This window comes from Microtus ochrogaster, chromosome 17, assembly GCF_000317375.1.
Source record: "Microtus ochrogaster isolate Prairie Vole_2 chromosome 17, MicOch1.0, whole genome shotgun sequence".
Classification (NCBI taxonomy): Eukaryota; Metazoa; Chordata; class Mammalia; order Rodentia; family Cricetidae; genus Microtus; species Microtus ochrogaster.
In genome coordinates, this window is record NC_022019.1 from 11,350,411 (window position 1) to 11,374,640 (window position 24,230).

General features: G+C 39.3%; 1 protein-coding gene across 3 annotated transcripts in view; it reads left to right on the top strand.

The window, feature by feature from the left end:
• Positions 1–24,230, top strand: part of Ppp2r2a (protein phosphatase 2 regulatory subunit Balpha) — a 59,361-nt gene that overhangs the window by 12,212 nt on the left and 22,919 nt on the right. Inside the window, exons 1-2 of one of the 3 annotated variants that reach the window (XM_026783222.1) lie at positions 18,775–18,872; positions 19,745–19,816. The exons of 1 other annotated variant lie outside the window; for it this stretch is intronic. Coding sequence is in view for 1 of the 2 variants with exons in the window: in XM_005355475.2 (XP_005355532.1) it covers positions 18,775–18,872 (98 nt within the window). In the remaining variant the exon portion in view is untranslated. Of the gene's footprint in view, positions 1–18,774; positions 18,873–19,744; positions 19,817–24,230 lie in introns of those variants that run through there. One more of the 3 variants, XM_005355475.2, reaches the window with a different exon arrangement.

Sequence of the window (24,230 nt, forward strand, 5' to 3'; positions counted from 1 at the left end):
GGTTGTGAGCCACCATGTGGTTGCTGGGAATTGAACTCAGGACCTTTGGAAGAGCAGGCAATGCTCTTAACCTCTGAGCCATCTCTCCAACCCTGAGGTCAACTTTCATAATGAGACCCTGACCCCAAAACATGAAACAGAAGGAAAACAATCTCCTTTCTTCCTTCTTATATTATTTTGAACACAGGTTCGTGGACTCAGGATCCTCTTTCCTTATCTTGGAGAATACTGGAAATAAAGGCGTATGCCACTTTACCTAAAAAGAAAAATAATTTTCTGATTTATTAATTTATTCTTCCTTCATATATTATACCCCGATTGAATTTCCCCTTCCTTTACTCCTATTAGTCCTCATCCCTCACCCCCAATCAGCACAAGTTAAAATAATACTAGGCACATACCTGCATATCAAGGCTGGGCAGGGCAACCCAGTAGGAGAAAAGGGGTTCCAAGAGCAGGCAAAAGAATTAGACACACACCCACACTCCATTCCCACTGTTAGGATCCCCACTAAGTTATTCAACCATAACATATATAGAGGACCTAACTCAGACCCATTTAGGGTCTGTGATTGTTGCTTCAGTCTGTGTGAGCCCTGCTTAGTTAATGTCTGTGGGTCGTGCTCTCCTGTAAGACTAAAATAGGACTACTGAAGTGGGTTGGTTAGTAAAGGCTCTTATCGCCATGCAAGAAGACCATAGTTCAATCCTGGGACCTGATAGGGAGAGAGAACAGACTCTGGAAGGTTGTCCTTTGGCCTCCACTCAGTCTGTGGCACACAAGTGTCACATATATGTACACTAAATAAAATTTAATAAGCATAAAATGCCTGCTGTGTCGAGGAAACTGCTAACTTTAGCCTGTCTCCCAATAGCACTTTTATGTATGAGCTATAATCCACTCAGCCAACCTCTGAGGATAACTTGATACCTTCATTTTATAGTTGAGGAAAACCAGAAATGTAATCTCACTGTTTTTAACACCGTTAATGTATGGGTCTGGGTTTTTCTGCTATGGACACTTATTTAATAAAATGTATGCTTTGTACTATGCTTTTTCTAGTTATGTCTGAAGTGATAAAGTAGCTATAGTTGTATGTCTAGCTAGTATATGTAATTTAGACATTTAGAGTAACAATTTTTATTTGCTGGGTGGTTCATACGCTTTTAATCCCAGCACTTGGGAGACAAAGGCAGGAGGATACTTGTGAGTTCGACACCAGTCTGGTCTATAGAGCGAGTTCCAGGGCAGCTAGGGCTATTACACAAACCCTGTCTTGAAAACCAAAACAAAAGAAAAGACGGAGTTTCCTTGTAGCCCAGTGTAGCCTGGAATTACTCAGGTTGTCCTGGCTCTTTTGGCAGTCTTCCTTTCTCTGCATCTTAAGTCCTGGAATTAATTACAGGAATAAGCCACAATACCTGGTTTATTTACATCTTGATGATTTTCTTTGCTTTGTTAATTAGGAACTCTTTCTTTGATCAGTTTCTCAGAGCTTTTAATTTTGGATTTAGTTTTGGTTGTTTTTGTTGTACATAGTTTGAAATGAAATTTTCTGGTTTTGACTTCTCCTTATCTTGATTGTCCTCATATTTCTAAAGTGTTTGCTTCTTTGTTTTCATATTTGTGAAGTATGTGCCATAACAACTCTTTTTCACTATCAGTGACGGTATGTTATTGAATAAAGTAAAATAGGAACTTTTCTCAGTCTTTTTTATACTTTGTACTTTTTAATTCAGCTATACATTTTCCCCCACTTCCCTTCCTTCTTCCACTCTCCCCTCTCCCTGTCCCCCATACTTCTAATTTCCTTAGGAGATCTTGTCTTTTTTTCCTTCCTATGCGGATTCATGTATGTGTTTCTTAGGGTTTTCTTTGTTGTCTTATGTTCTCTGGTTTTGTGGACTGTATAGACTGGTATCCTTTGCTTTATGTCTAAAAGCTATTTATGAGTGAGTACATATTGTAGTTGTCTTTCTGGATCTGGGTTACCTCACTCAATATGTTTTTTTTCTAGTTCCATCCCTTTGCTTGTGAATTTCAAGATGTCATTATTTTTTACCACTGAATAGTACTCCCTTGTGTAAATGTACCACATTTTCCTTATCCATTCTTTGGTTGAGAGTCATCTAAGTTGTTTCCAGGTTCTCTGGCTATTATGAATAATGCTGCTCTGAGCATCTTTTGGGTATATGCCCAACAATGGTATTGCTGGGTCTTGAGGTAGATTGATTCCTAATTTTCTGAGAAATTGCCATATTGATTTCCAAAACGGCTGTACAAGTTTGCACTCCCACCAGCAATGGGGTAGTGTTCCTCTTACTCCACATCCTCTCCAGCATAAGTTATCATTGGTGTTTTTGATCTTGACCATTTTTACATGTGCAAGATGGAATCTTAGAGTTGTTTTGATTGGCATTTCTCTGATGGCTAAAAATGTTGGAGCATTTCCTTAAGAGTCTTTCTGCCATTTTGAGATTTCTCTTTTAAGAATTCTCTGTTTAGGTCTGTACCCCATTTTTTTTTTTAAATTGGATTATTTGTTCTTTTGATGTCTAGTTTCTTGAGTTCTTTGTATATTTTGGAGATCAGTCCTCTGTCAGACGTGGGATTGGTGAAGCTCTTTTTCCATTCTATATAGGCTGCCCTTTTGTCTTGTTGACCGTGTCCTTTGCTTTACTGAAGCTTTTCCATTTCAGGAGGTCCCATTTATTAACTGTTGCTCTTAGTATCTGCTACTGGAGTTATATTTAGGAAGTGATCTCCTGTGCCATTGCAAAGATAGGAACTTTTAACATTTTAAAGTCTTTCATTTATAGACTGTCATATTTCATTCACACTCAGACATTGGATTATTCACCGACAAATTCTTCATGGGGACTACTACTAAAGGACTCTCATGAACATATTTAAGTTGAAAGTCAAATTCCTGATTGTTTCACATAATAAAAATATTTTTGTTTGAATAGTGTGAATGTAAGTAATCATATATTAAACATAGTATGAATAATAAATACATTAATTGTATTATTTATATTATTAATCCACTCTATTTGCAGAAGCAGGAAGCAAACACCAAATGAATTAATAGTTCTAAGTTTTAAGAATTCTTCCAAAATGTAGTACAGGAAAAGGGGAAGTGGGAGGGGGATCAGATATAACAGCCATGTCAGAGGGGCTCCAGAAAGAAATGTGAGCGAAAGGAGAAAACAGACGATTGATTCACCTTACAAGTTGAGACGGTTCAACATGGACCACCATCTCAATAAATTACACAGAATAACTAAGGCATACCCCTCAGAAAGGAAGAAACCGGCAGCAGAATAGCACCAAGATCCCCAACTCCTCAAATGCATTGCAGCAGTATGTAGTCAAAAGCAGTGTCTTCAAGAAGCCAGGGAAAGGTAACAAGCCAAGCCTGGCTGTGTACCACACTAAACTGGAAGCTAGCCAGTCATGTCCTCGGCTGTGAATAGGACCCTACCACAGAGATTTTTGTTGTGTGTGGTTGTTGAGTGGACTTTGTAGATCTAGAGATTTGTGTCAAGCTGACAAAACTCAACCGGCACAACTACATAGGGATTCCTTGTTCTCTGCTCCTCTTCCTGCTTTTTCAAGTAGTTGAAGTGCTCTTTAATACAAAATTTAAAATAGAAGTTTATGCTGATTTAGTTAGATCTAGATTCACATGGTCCTACCTTTCCCTTCCTAGTCTGTGTTTATAGCTTTCTCTTCTAGAAATGCCTATCAGCCCTGTGCTGTCTTTGTTAGAATGTAAACAGAATCTGGATATTTGGTAATGTGAAGCTAGTGAAGTAGCCTGCATTTACTTTGGGTTTTTTTTTTTTTTTTTTTTTTTTTCTTTTTTTTTGATATGGTTTTTTTTTTTTTTTTTTTTACCTGTCCTAAAACTATATGTGAGGTTTGTTTGGTTTTGTTTGTTTTTGAGACAGTTTTTTTTTTTGTTTTTTTTGTTTTTTTTTTTTTTACTGTGTAACTTGACTTTCCTGGAACTTACTGTGTGGACCAGGCTGTAGATATCCCCTGCTTCTGCTGAGTGCTGGGATTAAAGACATGTGCTCCCATGTCTGACTGTCTTCCCTTTAAGCACTTTATAGCTGTCGGTGTTGAAATTATCTACTTCCTTGCACAAGCTCTTTCCTAAGTTCTTATTTTCTTTTTGTGCTGTTGTGAATGGAGTTGTTCTAGTGTCCTTTTCTGGTTGTTCAGTGTTACTCTGTAGGAACATGCCTTTTGTGTGTGTGTGTGTATTAATTTTGTATTCTGTAACTTCATGGAGCAGCACTGCTGCTGCTTAAGTGTTGTGTTAGGATATTTGAAAATTCATTCCTTTTAAGAACCCAGGGCTCGAGTGATGAACTGATCTCTTTGGCACTGTACTGTGCAGTACAGGGTAGCTGCTTGTGGAGTTAGGTTGTTCGATAGCTCTGTTCAAGCTTAGTGTCTCTGTATTAACATCCTTCTTAATTCTGTTTCCTAAATATTCACCTTCAGAAGACAAAGAATCTAAAACTTGTTACCCAGTAGGTGCTACATTTGTACCAATCGCTTAACTGACTCTGACTTTCAGTGGAACACCACCGCAGGACCTTCCTTTTATTTGAAGCAGGATTTCAGTGGCTCTGGCTTTCCTAGAACTCACTACTTAGACCAGGCTGGCCTTGAACTCACAGGGATCCACCTGCCTCTGCCTCTAGAACGCTAGGATCAAAGGTGTGTACCACCATACCTTGCCTCACCTTCACTTCTTAATCTCTCTTCTCAGAAGGTGGAATGTGTATCTAAATTATCTTTAGGATATTGAAGCCTGAGGTAGAGAAATTATGTATACTATAGGGAAGCTTTTCATTTATTAAATCCTAAATGTTTTGTGAACTAAAATACTGTTGGTAAAGATTTGTCTCTGGTATTTGTCCACTGTATAGCACTAGGTGTGCTCATCACTGAGCATATCATTGCTAGGACTTGTGTACAGCAATAGGTGATTTATGCACCTTGCTGAGCACTTTTGTCTCTATGACTGAGGGTATATTGTGAGTGTGACTGAGCTTACTGAATTTTGTAGTTTGCAATTTTACAATTCAGTTTATGAGGGCTAGAGTGATGGCTCAGTGGTTAGGAGCATTGGATTCCTACCCAGTATCAGCAGTGTAGCATGCAACAATCTGAAACTCCAGTCCCAGGGATTTGATGCCCTTTTCTGGCTTCCGAGGGAAGGAACTGCATACATGAGGAGCACAGACGTACGTACATGCAGGCAACATACTCATACACACTATTATCATCACCATCATCATTATTTTTCCTGAGACAAAGTTTCACAGTGTAGGCCTGGCTCACAATTTTTAAAAAAAAAAAAATTTTAATTTTTTTATTTTTATTTTTTTTTCCAAGACAGGGTTTCTCTGTAGCTTTGGAGCCTGTCCTGGAACTAGCTCATATAACCTGGAACTTTGCTGCAAAGTTCAAGGTTATATGGGGAGATAGTGAGTACTGTCCAGCCAGGGCTACAATGTAAAACTCTGTCTCAGAAAAAAAAATGCAAAAAACCCTAAAATAAAAAACAAACCAAGTTTAAATTGTTTTGTAGGTTTTTTTTCTGGTAGTTTTGTAGGCTAGATAGAAGTAACTATGTAGCTACCTAGGCTGCCTGTGTGTTGTAATTCTGCCTTAGACTGTTGGGTACTAAGGTTATACCTGTGTGCTGCCACATCTGGCCTAAACTAATGTTTTAAATTGAGTTTGACACCGAAGGTTTTTTTAGAATTCAGTAGCAGTTGTACATAGAAGTAACTTTCCTGGAAATTATTGGTGTTTTGTTGACAGTAGGATTAGATGATCCAGGTAGGAAGCCAATACACATTTCTATCACTTTTTATCAAAAGAGGCTTTGAAAGAATGTGCAAAGTACCTTATTTGAGCAAATAGCTGTGTTGACTTGCCATGGTGAATGGTGATCTAAACTCATGTGTTAAACAGACAAGCACTCTGAAATGTCCAGCAAGCATAATGGGGGGAGTTCAGTATCCTTGGAAACCCTGGAAGAGTGCCCTAACTAAGCTGTGAGAAGCACTTGGCAGGAAACAAGCAGGTACAAACCAGCAGTTGCTAGAGATGACATCGCTGACTGTCTTAGTGTTTGTTTACAGGATTGAGAGCCCCCTGGTGAGTAAGAGAAGGAACCTGTGTTGAGTGGCTTGAGTAGAAATGACTATAGTGGCAGGTAGTTAGGTTAATGGGGTATTTCATATTTTGAAGCAGGGAGTAAAAACTAAATAGCTTGAGATCTGAGGTTATAACTAAAGGGTAGCATGTCTGCTGCACAGGTCCTGTGTTAGCTCTTCAGTACTACAAACAGCAGCAATACATATGCAAGTCTGCCCCTCCTGTACACTTGCACATACGTGTGTGTGTGTGTGTGCGCGCGCGCATGCGCACACACTGCCTGGGGGTAGGGGTGAGGGCTACAGAGACAGCTAGGAGAGAATCTTAACCTTGAAGCTCAGCTGAAACTGTTCTAGGCTTCTCTCTTTGGCTCAGCATTACGACCTGGCCAGGTAGTTTTTATCAATTTTTCTGTACTGGGCAGCCCCCAAAATGGCTCCAATGAATACTGTTCTCTGGTGTTCTTGTCCTTGTGTAAGCTCCTCCCCTTGAATATGACAGACCTAGCAACTGGCTCTTACAGGCATGGCAGAAGTGACGATACACACTTGGAGATGAGACTACCAAAAAGGTTTGGGCTGCTCTCTTTCGTTTTCTTTGAGGGAAACCAGCTACCACTATTGTGAACTTTTCTGGAATCGATGTGGCAAAAAACTGGTATCTCAGGCCAGCTTCCAGGAAAACTGATGTCTGATAGTAGCCATGGGAGTGAGTGTCTGTGCTGACACATGCATAGTTTTACCTCTGGAGAATCCTCTCACCTAATAACCAAAAATTAAAAAAAATAAAGCTGCAGGAAACAACAGTTTTTATTTTGAAGATAACACTAAGCCTCACTCCTCATATCTTTTTACCTTCTTTTAAATGCAATCCATCACTACTGCATTTTCAAACGCTGCCTGGCTCCTGGAAAAACATCCCACTTCATCAGCAGCCCTTCATCTTATTTTTTACATGGTTTCTGCTTAGCTGCCAAGGATAGGAGATCCTCAAGGCTTTCAGCCCATAACCCTGATTTTCTTTGTGCTTACCCACAAGGACATCACCTTGAAATGTTACATGACTTTAAATGTCTTCTGAAAACTCTTGCTGCCAAATCAGTCTAACTGCTTACATGACATTCTACTTGAATGTCCAATCAAAGATATACAATGGGTTACAGTTGTTTTGTTTTTCTCCTGCTGGGTATGTTTTTACTGTCTTCGTACTGACTTTGGTCCATCCTTCTGTTTATGGCAGTGCTGCCTTTACTGCCAGCCAGCTCTGACCCTTCTCATCACTTGTTTAGTAAGAACACATTTACAGTTTATCATCCCTTGAAAGAAGTGTAACGGAGATGAGGAATTGAATTTTAAATATGGCTGCAGAACAGGCCAGGAAATGACTACCTGATGTTTTGTCTACCAAAATTGGAAAGAAGGGGGATTTTAGAAAAGATATAAGCAGAAAGAATTCACAGAATGAATGTGATTTGCTATTTTCCCCTTAACATTTGGCTCTTGAATGTCTCAGGCTAGCCTAGAACATCCCTTACACTCCTTTAAAGTTGATGTTGATCTGATCCTCTGCCTCCACCTCTCTAAGTGTTGGGATTGTAGATTACCACTTTGTTATTCTTAAATTGTTCTTCCTATAAAAGTATGTGTGGTGTTCCTTTTAGTTAAGGGGTTTTGAGGAAAAGAGCGGTGTAATCTTTTGGATTAGTTATCCAATGGATTTTTATTCCCTTTCAAGTTTTCCCTTTAGATGCTGTTAAGTGGAGATTAACATACCTGCCTATTAGTGATGAGGTCCACCGAACCTGCAGGAAGATCTGGACATTTTTCTTGACATTTATCTTTATTTTTATGTTTGATTGAAGATTTGTTCTGCTCTCTTGGCTTTAGTTTTCTCATCTCTTGAGCCTGTGTGTTAATGTAAACAAGTTTACGTGTTTGTGGTGAAAACTAAATGCTAGTACATTGCATGTGGCTTACAGCAGCACCAGTACTGCACTGCACTGCCCTGGTTCCAACTCCAGGGTTGTTTACCAGGATTTCTGAAGCATCTCTGCTTTGGTCTCCAATTTTCTTATTTGCTCACCTTCCTCCTTATTCCCAATCTTTTTTGCTGTAGCTTGAGTAATCCCAGGCTGACAGCTGACTGTGTTGTTTTTTAGTTAAAATTCAATGAGCTGTCTTTGGGCATTAGAATAAGACCTGTAAAATTTTTATAACATGTCTAAAAATCTCTTTAGTGTTTTCATCTAAATATCTTGTCTGTAACCTACGAGAAATAAAATTTGAATTACAAATAACCATCAAGACAACTGGGTAGTGTATTGTGTTCTGATTCATATGGCATGGATATGATGATCTGTAGTTTGTAAAGCTTCTATATAGACATCAGTAAAAATCAATTCTGAATAAAAAAAGACTTTGAAAATAATGTCACCCTCCTCCCCAGTTTTCTGTGTAGCCTTCATTATTCTGGAACTCACTCTGTATATCAGTTTGGCTGCAAACTTGGAGATCTGCTTGCCTCTTCCTCTGATCCTCTAGGATTAAAGGAATTGCCCATTGAAAAAAATATTTTAGGCTGGGTGCTGGTGGCGCATGCCTTTAATCCCAGCACTCAGGAGGCAGAGGCAGTTGTATCTTTGTGAGTTTGAGGCCAACCTGGTTCCAGGAGAGGCTTCAAAGCAACAGAGAAATCCTGTCTCGAAACCCCCCCCCCAAAAAAAGAAAAAAAACTATTTTATGTGTGTGCTTGAGTGTAGTGGAAGTCTAAATTGAGTGTTGCATCCTTTGAAATCAACGAGTTATACATGGTTATGGGTCCTCAGAGCCATCTCTCCAGCCTTAAAAGAGCTTCCTGTTTTTAATTTCAAATTTTAAACTTGTATAGATGTGTTTTAGTGTCATGAAATGTTATTTGAGTTTTAAAGCATTTAAAAATGTAAAACCTGCCAGATGGTGGTGGCACATGGCTTTAATCCTGGCAGAAGCAAGCAGATTCCTTGTGCTCAATACCAGTCTGGTCTGTTTAGTGAGTTCCAGACCAGCCAGGACTGCACACCGAGACCCTATCTCAAAGGTGAAAGTGGAAAAGTTCTTGACTGGTGGCTAAGATAGCCATAAATATGGAGTGGTTTGTTTGCATATATACCGGAACTGTTTGCACAACCGTCATCGATATTACTGGTGATTTGGGACTGGGTCTCACTTAGTAGCCCTTGCTGACCTGGGATTTGTTTTGTAGACCAGGCTGGATGCCAACTTGGAGCACTCATTTTTGGTGCTGAGATTAAGGTATGAACGAACCATCACTTACGGTTTTGCATTAGACAACTGGACTAATTTAATGTGTGGAACTAATTATGGACCAGTTAAAAGTTACTAGGCATCTAGTGAAGATAGTATCTAATTTTAGGTTAAGAATGGTCAGCTTACAGCTCTCCTTGTACTTACACAACAATTTCACACTGAAGCGTGCCTGTTAAAAATCATACCCAGAGACTAACGTATTGTTTATATCTCTCTGTTGCAGGAGGATATATAGTTGCATTCTGTTTATCCAAACATGATACCAGATTATGCAGGAACAAGTTATAAAGGGAGACTGGTTCCAGTTTGCATCTCTGGAAGAGACAGTCTGGACCCTAATTCTCATGGGAACATTACAATGTAGGTTTTCTCTGAGCATAGACAGCCAGTGGTTTTTGTTGCACTTAAAATAAAACAGTCTTTTTCACTAAGTTGAGTTGAGGAAAGCTCTGGACACTTTGTTCTGTATAATCTAGTTGGAAATCACAGAGAATTTGGGGTGATATTTTAGCCAAAAGATAGTTTGAATCCCAACCATGACCATTTTGGTGTAGTCCCAGGCTTGTGCGTGTATACCAAGAGGCAGTAGACAAGGCAGTTGTGGGTTTTTTTGTTGTTGTTGTTGTTTTTGTTTTTTTGTTTTTTTTTTTTATTTTTCGAGACAGGGTTTCTCCGTAGCTTTTTGGTTCCTGTCCTGGAACTAGCTCTTGTAGACCAGGCTGGCCTCGAACTCCCAGCCTCTGCCTCCCGAGTGCTGGGATTAAAGGAGTGCGCCACCATCGCCCGGCTTGTTTTTGTTTTTAAAGGCAGTTTTAATACTGTTACTTGCTTGGGCTTTAGGCTCTCTCTGACTTTATTTTAGTGAGCTAAAGTAGACCTTAACACCCTAGGAACAGTTACATTTTGCTTTATTTTACTATTTTATAAAAGGTCTCACTGTGTAACCTTGACTGGGCTGGAATTCTCTAGGTAGAGCAAGCTGGACTGAAACTCTTGTCTGCCTGCCTGCCTGCCTGCCTTATCTTGTGAGTGCTGAGGTTAAAGAGTCTCTAAGAGGTTAAGCTACCAGGGCCTCTAGGTCATTCAGATAATGGCAAAGTAGGAATTAGTCTTACTTTGGCGGTATTTCCTATGTCCCAAAGGCGTATGCTCCCTATGAGTGAACCTGAGAAGGTGTTACAGATGAGGATATCTCAGCCCTTGAGTGGTTTCCTAGGAAGACAGGAACAACTTTGTCTTGGAAAAGTATGCCAACCATCTCATCCTGTCCATGCCTTGACATGAAGACAATGGGAACACAGTGGCTTATGATTCCCTGGATACAACAGGGGGTCATCTGTGGGGGAGGCAGTTATCTCCTATTTGATTACTACCAGTCTTCCCTCAGCCTCTCAAGTATAAGAGGAATGTTTTAGTCAGTGCCAAACAGGGAAAAGAAAGAGGAAGAACGAAATGCTGTGGCCTGTTTCTCGGGGGGGGGGGGGGGATCTCTGAGTAGGTCGAGCCTTTTTATTTTTGAAGGGAAGAGTTTTCCAAAGGACAGTATTTAATTTGCTCTCCAAGGCATAGGAGACATTGCCTACCTTGGAAAAATTATTGAGGACTTTGAGCTCCCTCTAGAGGACAACAGTCAAAATAGAGCCTCCTAAGGTTCTTTTTAGGGAAAGAACCTGATTAGCCTTCCCTTTAGGTAAGAAGCTACTGTTTTATAATTATATTATCCTCCCCTTCTGGTGTTAGGAAGCAAACAGGATAAAAAGCGTCACAAATGCTAACTTAACTTCACCCCATTCTGAGTGTTTGCTTACATTAGGAAGAAAGGAGTTGTTCTGAAAAATTTTGGGTTAATCGTGTCTAAATAGCTATGTGGGGCCAATGAAAAGCTGGTGAATATGAGTATGTAACAGCAGATCAAGAATCAGATTTGTGTTTTAAGTGGACCTAGTAAAAATGAACAGAGAAACAGATCATTTGTTCACCCGATGTTTTCACTCCATCTTTCCAACATCTGGAAAGAACAAGTACTGGAAGATTAACAAGATGATGAGCAAGGTATAGGCATATGTCTAACATGTGAATGATCTGACACTTACCTGCCTAAGCTTTAGAGCCTAGCTGACTACTGAGCTGTTGTTCCAGTATAGAAGTGTTAGCAATAGGGCTGGAGAGATGGCTCAGTGGTTAAGAGCATTGCCTGCTCTTCCAAAGGTCCTGAGTTCAATTCCCAGCAACCACATAGTGGCTCACAACCATCTGTAGGGAGGTCTGGCGCCCTCTTCTGGCCTTCAGGCATACAGACAGACTATTGTATACATAATAAATAAATAAATATTTAAAAAAAGAAGTGTTAGCAATGGTCAGGTGTTCTGAGGTGCATAGCTTTATAGTTTTTATTGTAGTCTACCTTTTTATTTTTCTATTCCTCTTTGCTGAACTTTTATGGATTCAGTTCTTTAAAAATGCAGCTATAAAATGAAGTTAATTTTGTACTGATGGTTGAATAAAAAATTTTCTGTTGGTGTGGGAAATTCTATATATGTGTTGCTTTTATTAGTTAATGAGTAAAGAAACTGCTTTGAGCCTTTAGCAGGGCAGAACAGAGGTAGGCAGGGAAAACTAAACTGAATGCTGGGAGAAAGAAGGTGGAGTCAGGGAGAAGCCATGTAGCCCCTCGGGGACAGACACCAGTAAGCCACAGCCATGTGGTAATACACAGATTAATAGAAATGGGTGAAATTAAGATGTAAGAGCTAGTCAATAAGAAGTTGGAGCTAATAGGCCAAGCAGTGATTTAATTAATACAGCTTCTGTGTGGTTATTTCGAGTGTGGACAGCAGGAAAGAACAGTCTCTTACAAAACTGTGTGTGTATGCCATGTATACATGTTTGTGTTTGTATGTGCATGCTTATGCTTAGGAAGGCCAGTGATTGAGGTCAAGTATCCTCATCTGTTGCTCCCCACCTTAGTTTTTTTTAAAATATTTATTTATTTATTATGTATACAATACTCTGTCTGTGTATATGTCTGAAGGCCAGAAGACGGCACCAGACCTCATTACAGATGGTTGTGAGCCACCATGTGGTTGCCAGGAATTGAACTCAGGACCTTTGGAAGAGCAGGCAATGCTCTAAATCACTGAGCCATCTCTCCAGCCCCCCCACCTTAGTTTTTGATGTAGAGTTTCCCAATTTGGCTAGGCTGGCTGGCCAGTGAGTCCCCAGAACCTTCCAGTCTCTATCTCCCAGTGCTGGAATTACAGGTGTCTATCATGTTCACTTGATGATAGTTCACATGAACTATCATCAGTAATTCATGCTAATAGGATTGGTTGGTTCCTTTTCTGTTGTTGTGACAAACACCATACAGTGTAACTTAGAAGAAAAGTTTATTTTTGATCTCATTTCCAAAGGGAGAGTTGGAATGGTGTGGGAGGCATGGTATCAAATGCATGTCCTCAGCTTCCAATAGTACCTCCAGTAGAGAGAATGAAGTGATATGAGACTGTAAGCTGTCAAATCCCACCCACAGTGGCATACTTTGTCCAACAAAATATACCCCCTTACTAAACAGTGCTACCAATTGGGGACTATATTTTCAAATACTTGTTAGGGACATTTTCTGACCACAAAGAGGATGTACCATAGTAACACTGTGGCATGAATGGTATACTAACATCTCTGATCTTCATGCCAGAAACCCACAATTGTAGCCTTACCATGAAAAAAAAATACATTTCAATTTTAGATTGAGGGGTACCTGTTGTATACTGCCAAGGAATTGTCAAGTTCATCAAAGACAAGGTAGTTTGAGAAACTCGTAGGTCGAGGAAGCTAGGGAGACATGACACTGTAATAGGGTAACCCAAAGGATGTATTGAACTGAAAAGGCACAAGAGGGAAATTCTGAATAACAGCACTATCAAGTTCATTTGAAATGTGCAAAGCTGCTTCCTTATCGGTGACAAATCCACCCTAGCAGTGCAGTGGTGGGAGCTTGGTAAGGTGTCTCTAGGATCTCTCCACATAGCATCTGTGACCTTCTGTACATTCAAAACTAGAAGCAGTTTCCAAAGAGGCTTTATGTGGTTAGTTATTGTTAAATGGTTGAAGAGTGAATCGCTGCTATTAGAAGTCTTTATATTATTACTTACAGTTGAGCAACAATAGCAGGCTGCTCTGTAGCAACGTAGGGGAAAAGCCTGTGTTAGTTTGAATATAGTTTGTCTTCCAGGGATTCATGCTCTGGCTACATGGTGCCCAAGTATGACCATGGGAAAAGAAGACCTTGGGATATGGGTCATTATTGTCACACTCTTGGAAGAAGCTAACCAAGGTCATGTGAGACCCTAGATCAGTGTAGTTAAACTCCAGCCTCTCTAGCTGAAGGCTGTGGTCCCAGGAAAAATTGGGCAGTTTTGCAGATGTGTGGTCTTTTAAGACTTTAATTTTCTGTATTAGAAGTTTCCTAATGTAATGATTTTCTCCAGTCATTGTATTCTTGTTTCTCCTAGATGGATTAAATTACCTCTTTGTTTATCAAAGCACATGCTCTGTGAAAAAAGATTCAGTCCTGAATACTGAAACATTGCCTATTGGTAGAGCAGAAGAGTGACCATATCCTCAGTGTCTTGTCATTCCTATTGGTTACTGACTTGCTTGCTTTGGCTTATGGTGTATAGTCTCCTGCTGGGGAAGACAATGGTGACAGTTAATCCTGTGTCCACAGGCAGGAATCAAAGTCCACATTTCCTCTCCCTTGGTTTTATTTAGCTTGGGACCACCAGATGGTTGTCACCTGTGGGTTTTACCTCTTCAGTTAAACTAATCTGAAAACACAGATATTGGGAGGTAATATTTCCTAAATGTTTCCAAATTTGGTCAGGTTAACACTGAAGGTTCATAATCACTGTGCCAAAAATTCTGTACCCCCTGTGGGTTTGCAGTGTTGTGCATCTGTGCAGTATCTATAAGTGCTGATTGCTTTGTCAGCAGAGAACTTTTTGATTTCTTTCTCATTTTGGTCATTTGAGTAGTATGTAGCAGTATTCTGGTGTTTCCATGGAAATGGTATAGTAATGGCTTTCATATCTATTTCCTAACTCCTTGTCTAAGCTCTGGTCATTTGTTTCCAGTTTCCTGATTGTCTTTATTTTGTCCAAAAAGCATCAAACCTGCTTTGTAACTTTTTAGAACAACTGGTATTATAGGCAGGCTTAGGGTATATATCTGCCTTTTGGTATTGAGTGTACACAATCACACAGTGTCCTTTGCTGAGATACTAAAATAATAATAGTTCTCAGAAGTAGGATTAAAAATTATCTTCCCTGAAGTTTATGAGATTTAAAAGTACAATTAAAGAAGCAAAAATAGCTGGGAGCATAGCTCAACATGAGCTTGGCCTTCTTTTCTACTTTGAAGTGCAGTTTGTGGGACCCTACAACCCTGATGGTTAGACACTTTAGCAATTTATCCAAGTTGAGTTTTCTTCCTTTTATTTGTACTTTTTAATATTTAGGTTTTCAAGACAGGGTTTCTCTTATGCAGCCCTGTCTGTTCTGGAACTCTGTAGACCAGGTTGTACTCGAACTCGGAAGAGATCCACCTGCTTCCGCCTCCTGAGTGCTGGGATTAAAGGTGTGTGCCACTATTGCCTGGCCATTTGTACTTTTTACCTGTTGCTTTTGGGGGTCACAGGCTCCTGTGTGTTATGAATGTGCTCTGCCCCTGTTAGTCTTCATGTGATAGGATTCATTTTGCCTTTTATATTTCTCCTTTGGCTTCATTTATGTATTTTTAGCAGGGTAGCCGTTTAACTTGCTAGCCTAGAGCTCCCTGTGGTAGACCAAGCTGACCTCAAACAGGACAGTCCTCCTGCCTTTACCTTCTGAGGGCTGGAATCATAGACTTGTTCTACCATGCGTGGCTCCTATTTTGTGTATGCTATATTTATTTGTGTGTACTCATGTATGTGGTGTGTGTGCATATATGTGGCATGTGCATGCGTAAGCCAGAGGTCAATGCTGTTAGTCTTGTTACTCTATCTTTTTTGAGATGGGATTTCTCACTGAACCTTGAACTCATTTATACTGGCACTTGACCCACTGAACTGTCTATCTAACTCCTTGGTTGGTGTGTTTGTGTGTGTGTACGCACCTGCCTGCCTCTCTTTGTTTTCTTCCTTGTGGATACATTCTTGTGTTCTACTTTCTTGCAGAGGTAGAATTTAGGATGTTTAAGTACTAGGTGCCCTCAGTACCTTGACTCTGTAGCAGGTGCTACATTGGGTGCTTAGTTATTACTTAGTCATTACGAAGGTACAAAGTTGATTTGTTTGGTTCTAGGTGCTTTGAATACAGGCACTGTAGTGTGAGGGGAGGAAACAAATGAATAAATACCCAGTATTCTTTTGCTTTCATTCCATGATTTACAGAATCCTATGCTGCTACTGTAACCATATGGCTGCTAAATTTGAATCCTGGCTTTGACACTTGATGCTTGTATATAGCACTACTCCCTAACTTAATTATCTCTAGTTTCCCATTGTTCATCTGTACATGGAAAATAAAAAATACAGTGGTGCTATGAATAGGAAATGGACATATTTCATGCTTACTGGGCACGTGGTAGTTCCACATCTATTAATGTGTTTAATAATATTTTGTATCAACAAGCTGTTTATTTTATTGAGTTAATATGTATCCAGTTATTTTTATACAAGAACTAGAGTTGTCAGACATTCTCTGAAAATGGCTAACTGGTAAATAGCTTTTGGTTTTAATTTGCTGCTGGACTCCAGTTTTTATATATGCTTATAAAGACATTGGTAGGCCATACTTTCCAACCTGTGACTATAGAAGTGCCTTTTTCATCTTGGGTATTGGGTATTTAAAATATGTTCAGCTTTCTTCCATTTCAGAAATCTTACATGTCTGTACTTGTTGGTTTCTTTCAAATTACTTCTTTGGAAAGTCATCCTCATTTAAAATTATAAAACCTGTATTGCCTCACAACTCAGAACTGAAATACTAAAAAAATGATAAGGCTGATAATTTGGTCCATTACTGTGCAGCAGTTGTCACTAATTATTATAGTTTACATATGCTACAAGTGGATGTTTCCCCTTGGGTTTTAAACCAAGCGTTAAAATTTTGAATTCTTGGCTATCTGATCATTGTGTTTTGTTTATTATACCACATAAGACCTTCAGAGAAGTAGATGACAAAGCAAGAACAGGCAAGGTCAAAACAGGCCACTAATACAGCAACTACTGCTGCTGTCAGTCTCACCATCTGCACACCACCCTCAAAAATGTGACTATTCCATTTGCAAAGGGCAAACCTGGATGATGAGTTTAGAAAGGAGTTGGTTGTTCATAGAATTATAAACTCCTCAGTTTGAGTTGGTGTACAAACTGATGATGCCTTTTTTCTTTCCTTCCTTTTTTTTTTTTAAGATATCAAATCTCTGTTCCCACTTCTTCCTCCCTTTGATTCCTTTCACCTCCTCCCACCCAATGATGTCTTTTAAAGACTTCTTTGGTTGCATAATTTGAAAATCACTGTCTAAAATTTTCTGTGTGTTAAGTTAATGAAAGTTTTGGGGACTCACCTTTAACCATATTAGAATGTTCTAAGATTAGTAAAACAAGACAGTCTTTGTTGTAAAGTGACATTTTTATTGTCCTTAGATTCCTTCCCTTTAAAAAGAGTATTATGGTCTTTGCCATTTCTTATTTATGAGAGCATAACTCAATGTTCTGTGCTGGACCATATGTCACATTTAATGCAATGATTCTGACAACGCTGTTGTTTTTGTTTTTATAAAACATGGAATAGTTTAAAAATCTTAAAGGTATTCCTCATGTTGGTAGCTTTCATGATCTAATTCTTTGTCATAATGTTGTGTATTTTAATAAACATGTTTATTTTCTTTGTATCCAAGAGTGTATTGCTGATATTTGAGAATACTATTTGCATTTATGTCTTTTAGAATTCCATCTGAAATTAATTTTGCATTGAAAATGTTCCCTCTCCCATATGTATCTTAGATTTTTGTTGGTTTTTTGTTTTTGAGACATGTAGGCCACATTGACCTCTTTCTACCTCAATTTTGGAGGCTTTGGATTTGTGTAAACAAGCCTCGCAGCAGAGATAGGCACTTGCCTAGCATACTTGAGTCTTGAAAGTTTGATCCATAGTAACCCCTCCAACATAACAGCAAAAATGGGGTGCTGGAGAGATGGCTCAGTGGTTAAGAGTATTGACTTGCTCTTCTAGAGATCCTGAGTTCAATTCCAAGCAACCACAACGTGGTTTACAACCCTCTGTAATGAGATCTGGTGCCCTCTTCTGGCCTGCAGGCATGCCTGCAGGCAGAACACTGTATATATAATAAATAAAAAGAAAAAGATGGTGACGCTCACCTTTAATTCCAGCACTCTTTTGGGAGGCAGAGCCAGGTCGATCTCTGTGAGTTCAAGGCCAGTCTGGTCTACAGAGCAAGCAAGTTCCAGAACAGTCAAGGCTATACTGAGAAACCCGGTCTCAAACCAAAAAAAAAAAGTTCTCATGCTCATCAAAAACATTTAAATAAGCCATGTGTGATGGCACATATCTGTAACTCCAGCATTCAAGAGGCTCAGGGAGTAGGATAGCAGCAAGTTTGAGGCCAGCTTGAGCTGCTTGTCTAGTCTTGACAAAACCAACAAACAACATTTTGTCACAAAATAATCATTGTTCAAATGGTGTTAACCAAAAAAAAAAAAAAAAAAGAAGAAGAAGAAAAAGAAAAAACCCTCTCCAACTGGACTTTCAAGATGGCTCTGTGGGTAGAGCGCTTGTAGTGCAAGCCTGGAAACCTAAATCCAGTCCCTGGAACCTGTGTGAAAATGGAAGGGGAGAACCTGTTCCACAAAGTTATCCTCTGACTTCCACACGCACAATTTGGCATGTTCATTCCTCTACAAGTCACCAAACACATGGTGATAATAAACCCAACCAACAAAACACAGTCCCACAAATATGTTGATTTCTTTGTATTCACAAATTAAGAGAAATGGCTACACGTCTGGCATTTATTAATGTGTTCTTGATTGGTGGAATGGTTTTGTGTTGGTTTATTTTGGGGATTCCCCCCCCCCCAAATGAAAGTGGTTACAAAAGAACCTCGGATCTCATTGTTGATGATACCAGGCTGATGCATAGATCTAGAGTGTTGTTAGGAACACCCTCAGCGAGTTGGGGGACAAAAACTGATGTCTTTTTGTTTTGTTTCAATTATACAGCAGATATAATTTCTACAGTAGAGTTTAATCATTCTGGAGAATTGCTAGCGACAGGAGATAAAGGTGGGAGAGTTGTCATCTTTCAACAAGAGCAGGAGGTAAGTGGTGAAAGTTCACTGTCCCCTTTTCAGTTGGATCTTGAGACTGGAGTTTATGTTGTAGAAATAAATCCTTCAGGGTAGTGACACTTTAAAACCCTGAGTAAATATTCTGTGTGCACATAGCTCATGGTGTCTCTTAGCTTTTTTTTTTTTTTTTTTTGTGTGTGTGTGTATATATATATGGTTTTGTTGCTTGTATTTGAACACGCACTTTTATTGTAAAAAGCCTTTGGTTAGAGAACAAAAAGGTAGGAAGTGGTTCATTATTCCAAGATTGAACTAGATTTGAAGGCTTTACCCTCAGTGATAATTGACCTTCTCTCAAGGATTAGCTGTTCTGTGTAATTGAGAGTGAGGTTGACTGGAAGAAATTGAGCCAAATTATTTTACTCAGTTCATAGAAAAACTGTTACTGGGTCTTAAATGTCTGCATTGCACTTCCACATATGTGAATGTAATCAATGTATCATCACAGTGCTAGCTTTTAAAAGTTGGATACTGTTTCCTTTTCTCTTTTATGAATGAAAATTTAAAACAGACTCTGTAGTTAAGTACATTTCAGTTTTGTTTTTCTCACAACTTATGCACACTTAAATCTTCCTGACAGGGTTTCTCATAGTTTGTCATACTGGGTATTTCCAATCTTGTTCCAGCCATTTTAGGTCAAGGTATAACATTTAAGAAAATTGGCTTTGAAACATCTGTCCCTGTCTGTCTATAACATACTCAAAGAATTTAATGTTGATAAATTATAGGATTTTACAAATAAATGTCTAAATCAAAACTCAGGGTAAGGTTTTAAAGGATTGTGAAATTCCTTAAATAAGCAAAGAATCTAGTAATAATACTACTACTTTGCACTTCTATAGCGCCTTTGACCTGAGGATCTCAAAGTGCTTTAGAAACACTAATGAATTAATCCTCACAACCACCCCCGTGAGGTAGGTAATTTAATTTTAAAAGAAATGATTAATAGTGTCTGAATAGAAGATGCACAAACACTAAATGTCTCCTTTTATCTATTTTTAAATTTAATCTTTTTTTTTTTCTTGGTTGGAAGAAAGTAAGGAAAATGAGACTCAAGAGCCTTTGCCTGACAGAGAGTGATTTTGGTGGGAAGGGAGGCTTATCAATTTTCTGTTTTTTGTTTTGTTTTGAGGCCGAGTGTCAGATAGCTCTGACTGGCCTTAAATTTATCCAAGGATGACTAAGAACTTCTGATGACCTTGCCTGCACTTCTGGGGTGCTGGGATTATAGGTCTATGCCACTATGCCCAGTTCTATTTGTGGCGGGGATTGAACCCAGGACTTGATGCTAGGCAAGCAGTGTGCCAACTGAGCCACACCCCCCGGCCCATTGTTGTAGTTGCAAACAGCTAGAGATTTGACCATACTTATCTTTAAATACTGAGGTGTAATGGAACTTGCTTCTTTTATTTTTCACAAATAAAAATGTCAAGTTAGAAATAGAATATCCAGTGTCCAGTACTTCTGGCATATCTTTTCATTCCCCCCTCCTTTGCCTTTTGTGGTAGATCCCCCAAAATGTGAATGTTACTTTTATTACTTTAAGACTTTATAGTAGGCATTCTTTGCCCTTAAGAAACTCTTGTTGTTATTATTAATGAGATGGTATATCATACAGCTGAGGTCAAAGATGAATTTGGCAGAGAATTTGACCTTGGGTCTTCTGACTTTACTTTTCTAAGTTTCTAAGTCCTGGGATTATGCATGTGTGCCACTACAGCTAGTCTAAAGAGAAACTTCAAAATCAATTATGATTACTATATTTGATCTAGATGGCAAAGGGTAATGTATATAGGCTTTTCTGGGGTTTAGGTTCCTCACTGAGGTCACTGTGTCGCTGCTATTTTAAAGTGGAAGTTGTCAGCTAAAAGCTAACTGGGAAATATTTTGCGTGAAGTCATTTCCACCTTCTGTAAGTGTTAAATTGTTATAGAAGTCAAATCAGATATAAAAAGGTGAGACTTTAGGACAAAGTGGGGCAAATGATTGCTTTTATGTGAGTTTGTTAGTTTTCAAAGTATTCTAAAATCTTCCTAAAAGCCCCAGTGATAGTGATGGGTGTTGAAAACACGACATACTTTCAGGAAATTGTTTAAATAGTCTGTTAGGAAATGGCCCAGAAATCCATGTTAGCTTCAGCCTGGTGAGACATCTTAGTGAGTAGAGGTCCTTCAGCCAAGCTTGTTGACTGACAGCTTGATCCTCAGGACTCACATGGCAGGAGGAGAAGAGACACAGACAGGTTCCTCTAGGTTTTTTATGTGGCACACCCACAATAGAAAGAAATGACTAATTTATTTATTTATTTATTTTCCTGGATTTTTGAGACAGGGTTTCTCTGGAGTTTTTGGAGCCTGTCCTAGTTAGCTCTTGTAGACCTGGGTGTTCCTGAAATCACGGAGATCTGCCTGCCTCTTCCTCCTGAGTGCTGGGATTAAAGACGTGTGCCGCCACTGCCCAGCTGACTAATGTTCTTTTAAGAAAAGAAATTTTCAAAAATTCTGTCAAGATTCTAAAGTGCTTTTTGAAATTAAGTACTGTTGTACAAATAAATAAGCAGAATTGCTAACTTTTGGTAATGACCCCATGATAAGAAAATAGTTTGTTGGTTAATATGCATTTTCAGAATTACTTAGTATGAAACATGTTTTTAAGTTATAGGTTATGTAACAGTGGTGATTTTCCATCTGAAACTTTATCTTGTTGGTATTAATCGAGATACTTCTGCTAATTTTGCATACTTTAAGCTGTGTCTTAAGGGATAAATTTGGTTCTCTGTTTATGAGTGTGCAAGATCTGAGGGATTCATATAAAGTAAAGATAATCTTTTCCTAATTTTTAAGTTAAATCCTCAAAAGTTCTGTAAAAAGGTCATATTGCTTATTTTAGTAGGGAAATTGAGGCACAAAAGCAAAGAGCTTTCCTTGAGGCAATCACAGCCATGGTGTGTTCAACAAATTCTTGGGTGTATCCTGATACAGATGACACATCTTCCTAATCTGTTTTTACAAGTTTAAATAGGTTTTGACATCAAAGAAATCTGAAAGTTTCCTTTCCTGATGCTAACAGTGTAGGTTTAGAAGACTGGACAGCTAGCTGCCTTTTGATTTGTAATGGGTTTATTGTTTCTATGGATGCTCAGGTGAGGTGGTGAGCAGTTGGAGTAACTGGGTTCCTTGTTTTCTTTTGAGATAGGGTCTCGTCTTAACTGACACTCTAGCTGACCTAGCTGTAGACCAGGCTGGCCTTGAAGTCACAGAAATTCTCCTGCCTCTGCACCCCACGTGCTGGGATTAAAGGTGTGCACCATTACACCTTATTGGTTTCTTTCTTTTTAACCAATGTTTTTTGTTTATTTCTTGAATTTCATTCTTGCGTACATATTTTTGAACATTTCTACTTTGCACCCTTCCCTCAAGCTCCCTCTGACCTGTCCTGTCTGTCACCTTCTTTCTTTTCTTATTTTATAAGCCCAAAGTCCAGTTAGTGCGTGGGGCCATCCACTGAATTCTGTGCATCCTACCTGGCTATATCCAGAAAGAAAACTGATACCTCCCTCCTCCAGCATTCACCAGCTGCCAGTAGATCTTCAGCTAGAGGTTGAGAGAGGTGTCCTCTCTCATCTGTGCTGGAATGCTGATTGCTTTGTTTAAATCTTGTGCAGGTAACCACCACTTCTGCTGTGTATTTACTTGGTACAGTGGTCTGATCATGTCCAGAAAACATTTCATGGCATTCTTCCCCAATTTCTGGCTCTTACATTTTCTTCCATCTTTTCTGGGATGTTTTTTAAGGCGAGGGTAGGTGGGTGTGGGGAGTTAATATATTTATGGCTGAAACTCACAGTCCCTTTAATCAGTTACTAATTGTAATAAGTTGTTCTTTTACTCTTTTCTCTTGGGACCCGCTATACAGCTCCCAAATAAATCACACACAGAGACTTATTCTTACTTATTAATGCCTGGCCTTAGCTTAGCTTGTGTCTTGCCAACTTTTCTTAACTTAAATTATCCCATGTACCTTTTGCCTCTGGGCTTTTATCTTACTTTGTTTCTATATACCTTTCTTTACTTCTTACTCCATGTGTTACTTCTTAGTCCATCAAGAGTCCATCACCCAGCGAACCTCCTCCTCTCCCTTCTTCCTCTTTCAGATTTCTCTATGCCTGCCAGCCCCACCTATCCTTTCCTGCCAAAGTATTGGCCATTCAGCTCTTTATTGGACTAATCTGGTGTTTTAAACAGGCAAAATAACACTGCTTCAGAGTTAAACAAATGCAATATAAAAGAATACAACACATCTTTGCATTATTAAACACGTTCCACAGCATAAACAAATGTAACACATCTTAAAATAATATTTCACAACAGCTAGTCTATATTCTGCCCATTGCAAAAAGCTTCTCTGACCTAAGTTGAGAGTGTAACAGATCTATGGGTGTAAGCACAAACATTTAGAAGGCTGTTTGACAGCATGAGCATTTAGCCAAACAGCATAGTAGAACCATCCCCTGACCTCCCACCTTCAACCTATAACCTTCCAAACTATGGGCCTCTGGCCAAGTTTACAGCACCAGGCATGAATTACCTCCTGTGGCACAGACCTTAAATTCAACTGCAAAGTAGTTGGTTACCTGTGTAACAGCCATGACATTGTGGTAAGTAGGCATATCTTGTTTGTTAAGGTTGGTGGTATAGCATGCAAGGCCCAGTGCTGGTTAAGAACATTGATGTCCTCTGGAGGCAGAGGCAGGCGGATCTCTATGAGTTCAAGACCAGCCTGGTCTACAGAGCTAGTTCCAGGACAGTCTCCAAAAGCCACAGAGAAACCCTGTCTCGGAAAAAAAAAAAAAAGGAACATTGATGTCCTCGGGCGTTGGTGGCTCATGCCTTTAATCCCAGCACTCAGGAGGCAGAGGCAGGCCTGGTCTACAAGACTAGTTCCAGGACAGTCACCAACACTACAGAGAAACCCTGTCTCGAAAGATCAAAAACAACAACAGCAACAACAACAAAAAAACCAAAAACACTGATATCTTTTATTCCCCAGCAGCCTGTGTAGTACCTCTCCTGTAAGGAAACAGGGAAGTTTCTCTGTCAGTTCCTGTTCATTTCTGTGTCCTGCAATTAGTCAGTGGTGTTTTGGCATCTAGTTATGGTGGATAATGAAGAGCAGTAACCATTGCCTGTGTTGTTTTGGGTGCTTCTGGGAACTCCCCAACTAATGACGTGTAGGGAGATAACCCAGTCCTTGAATTGAGATTTTCATTTCACAACTAATATTTTCTGGAAGCAACATTGTCCATTTATGCATGGCACTATCCTTCAA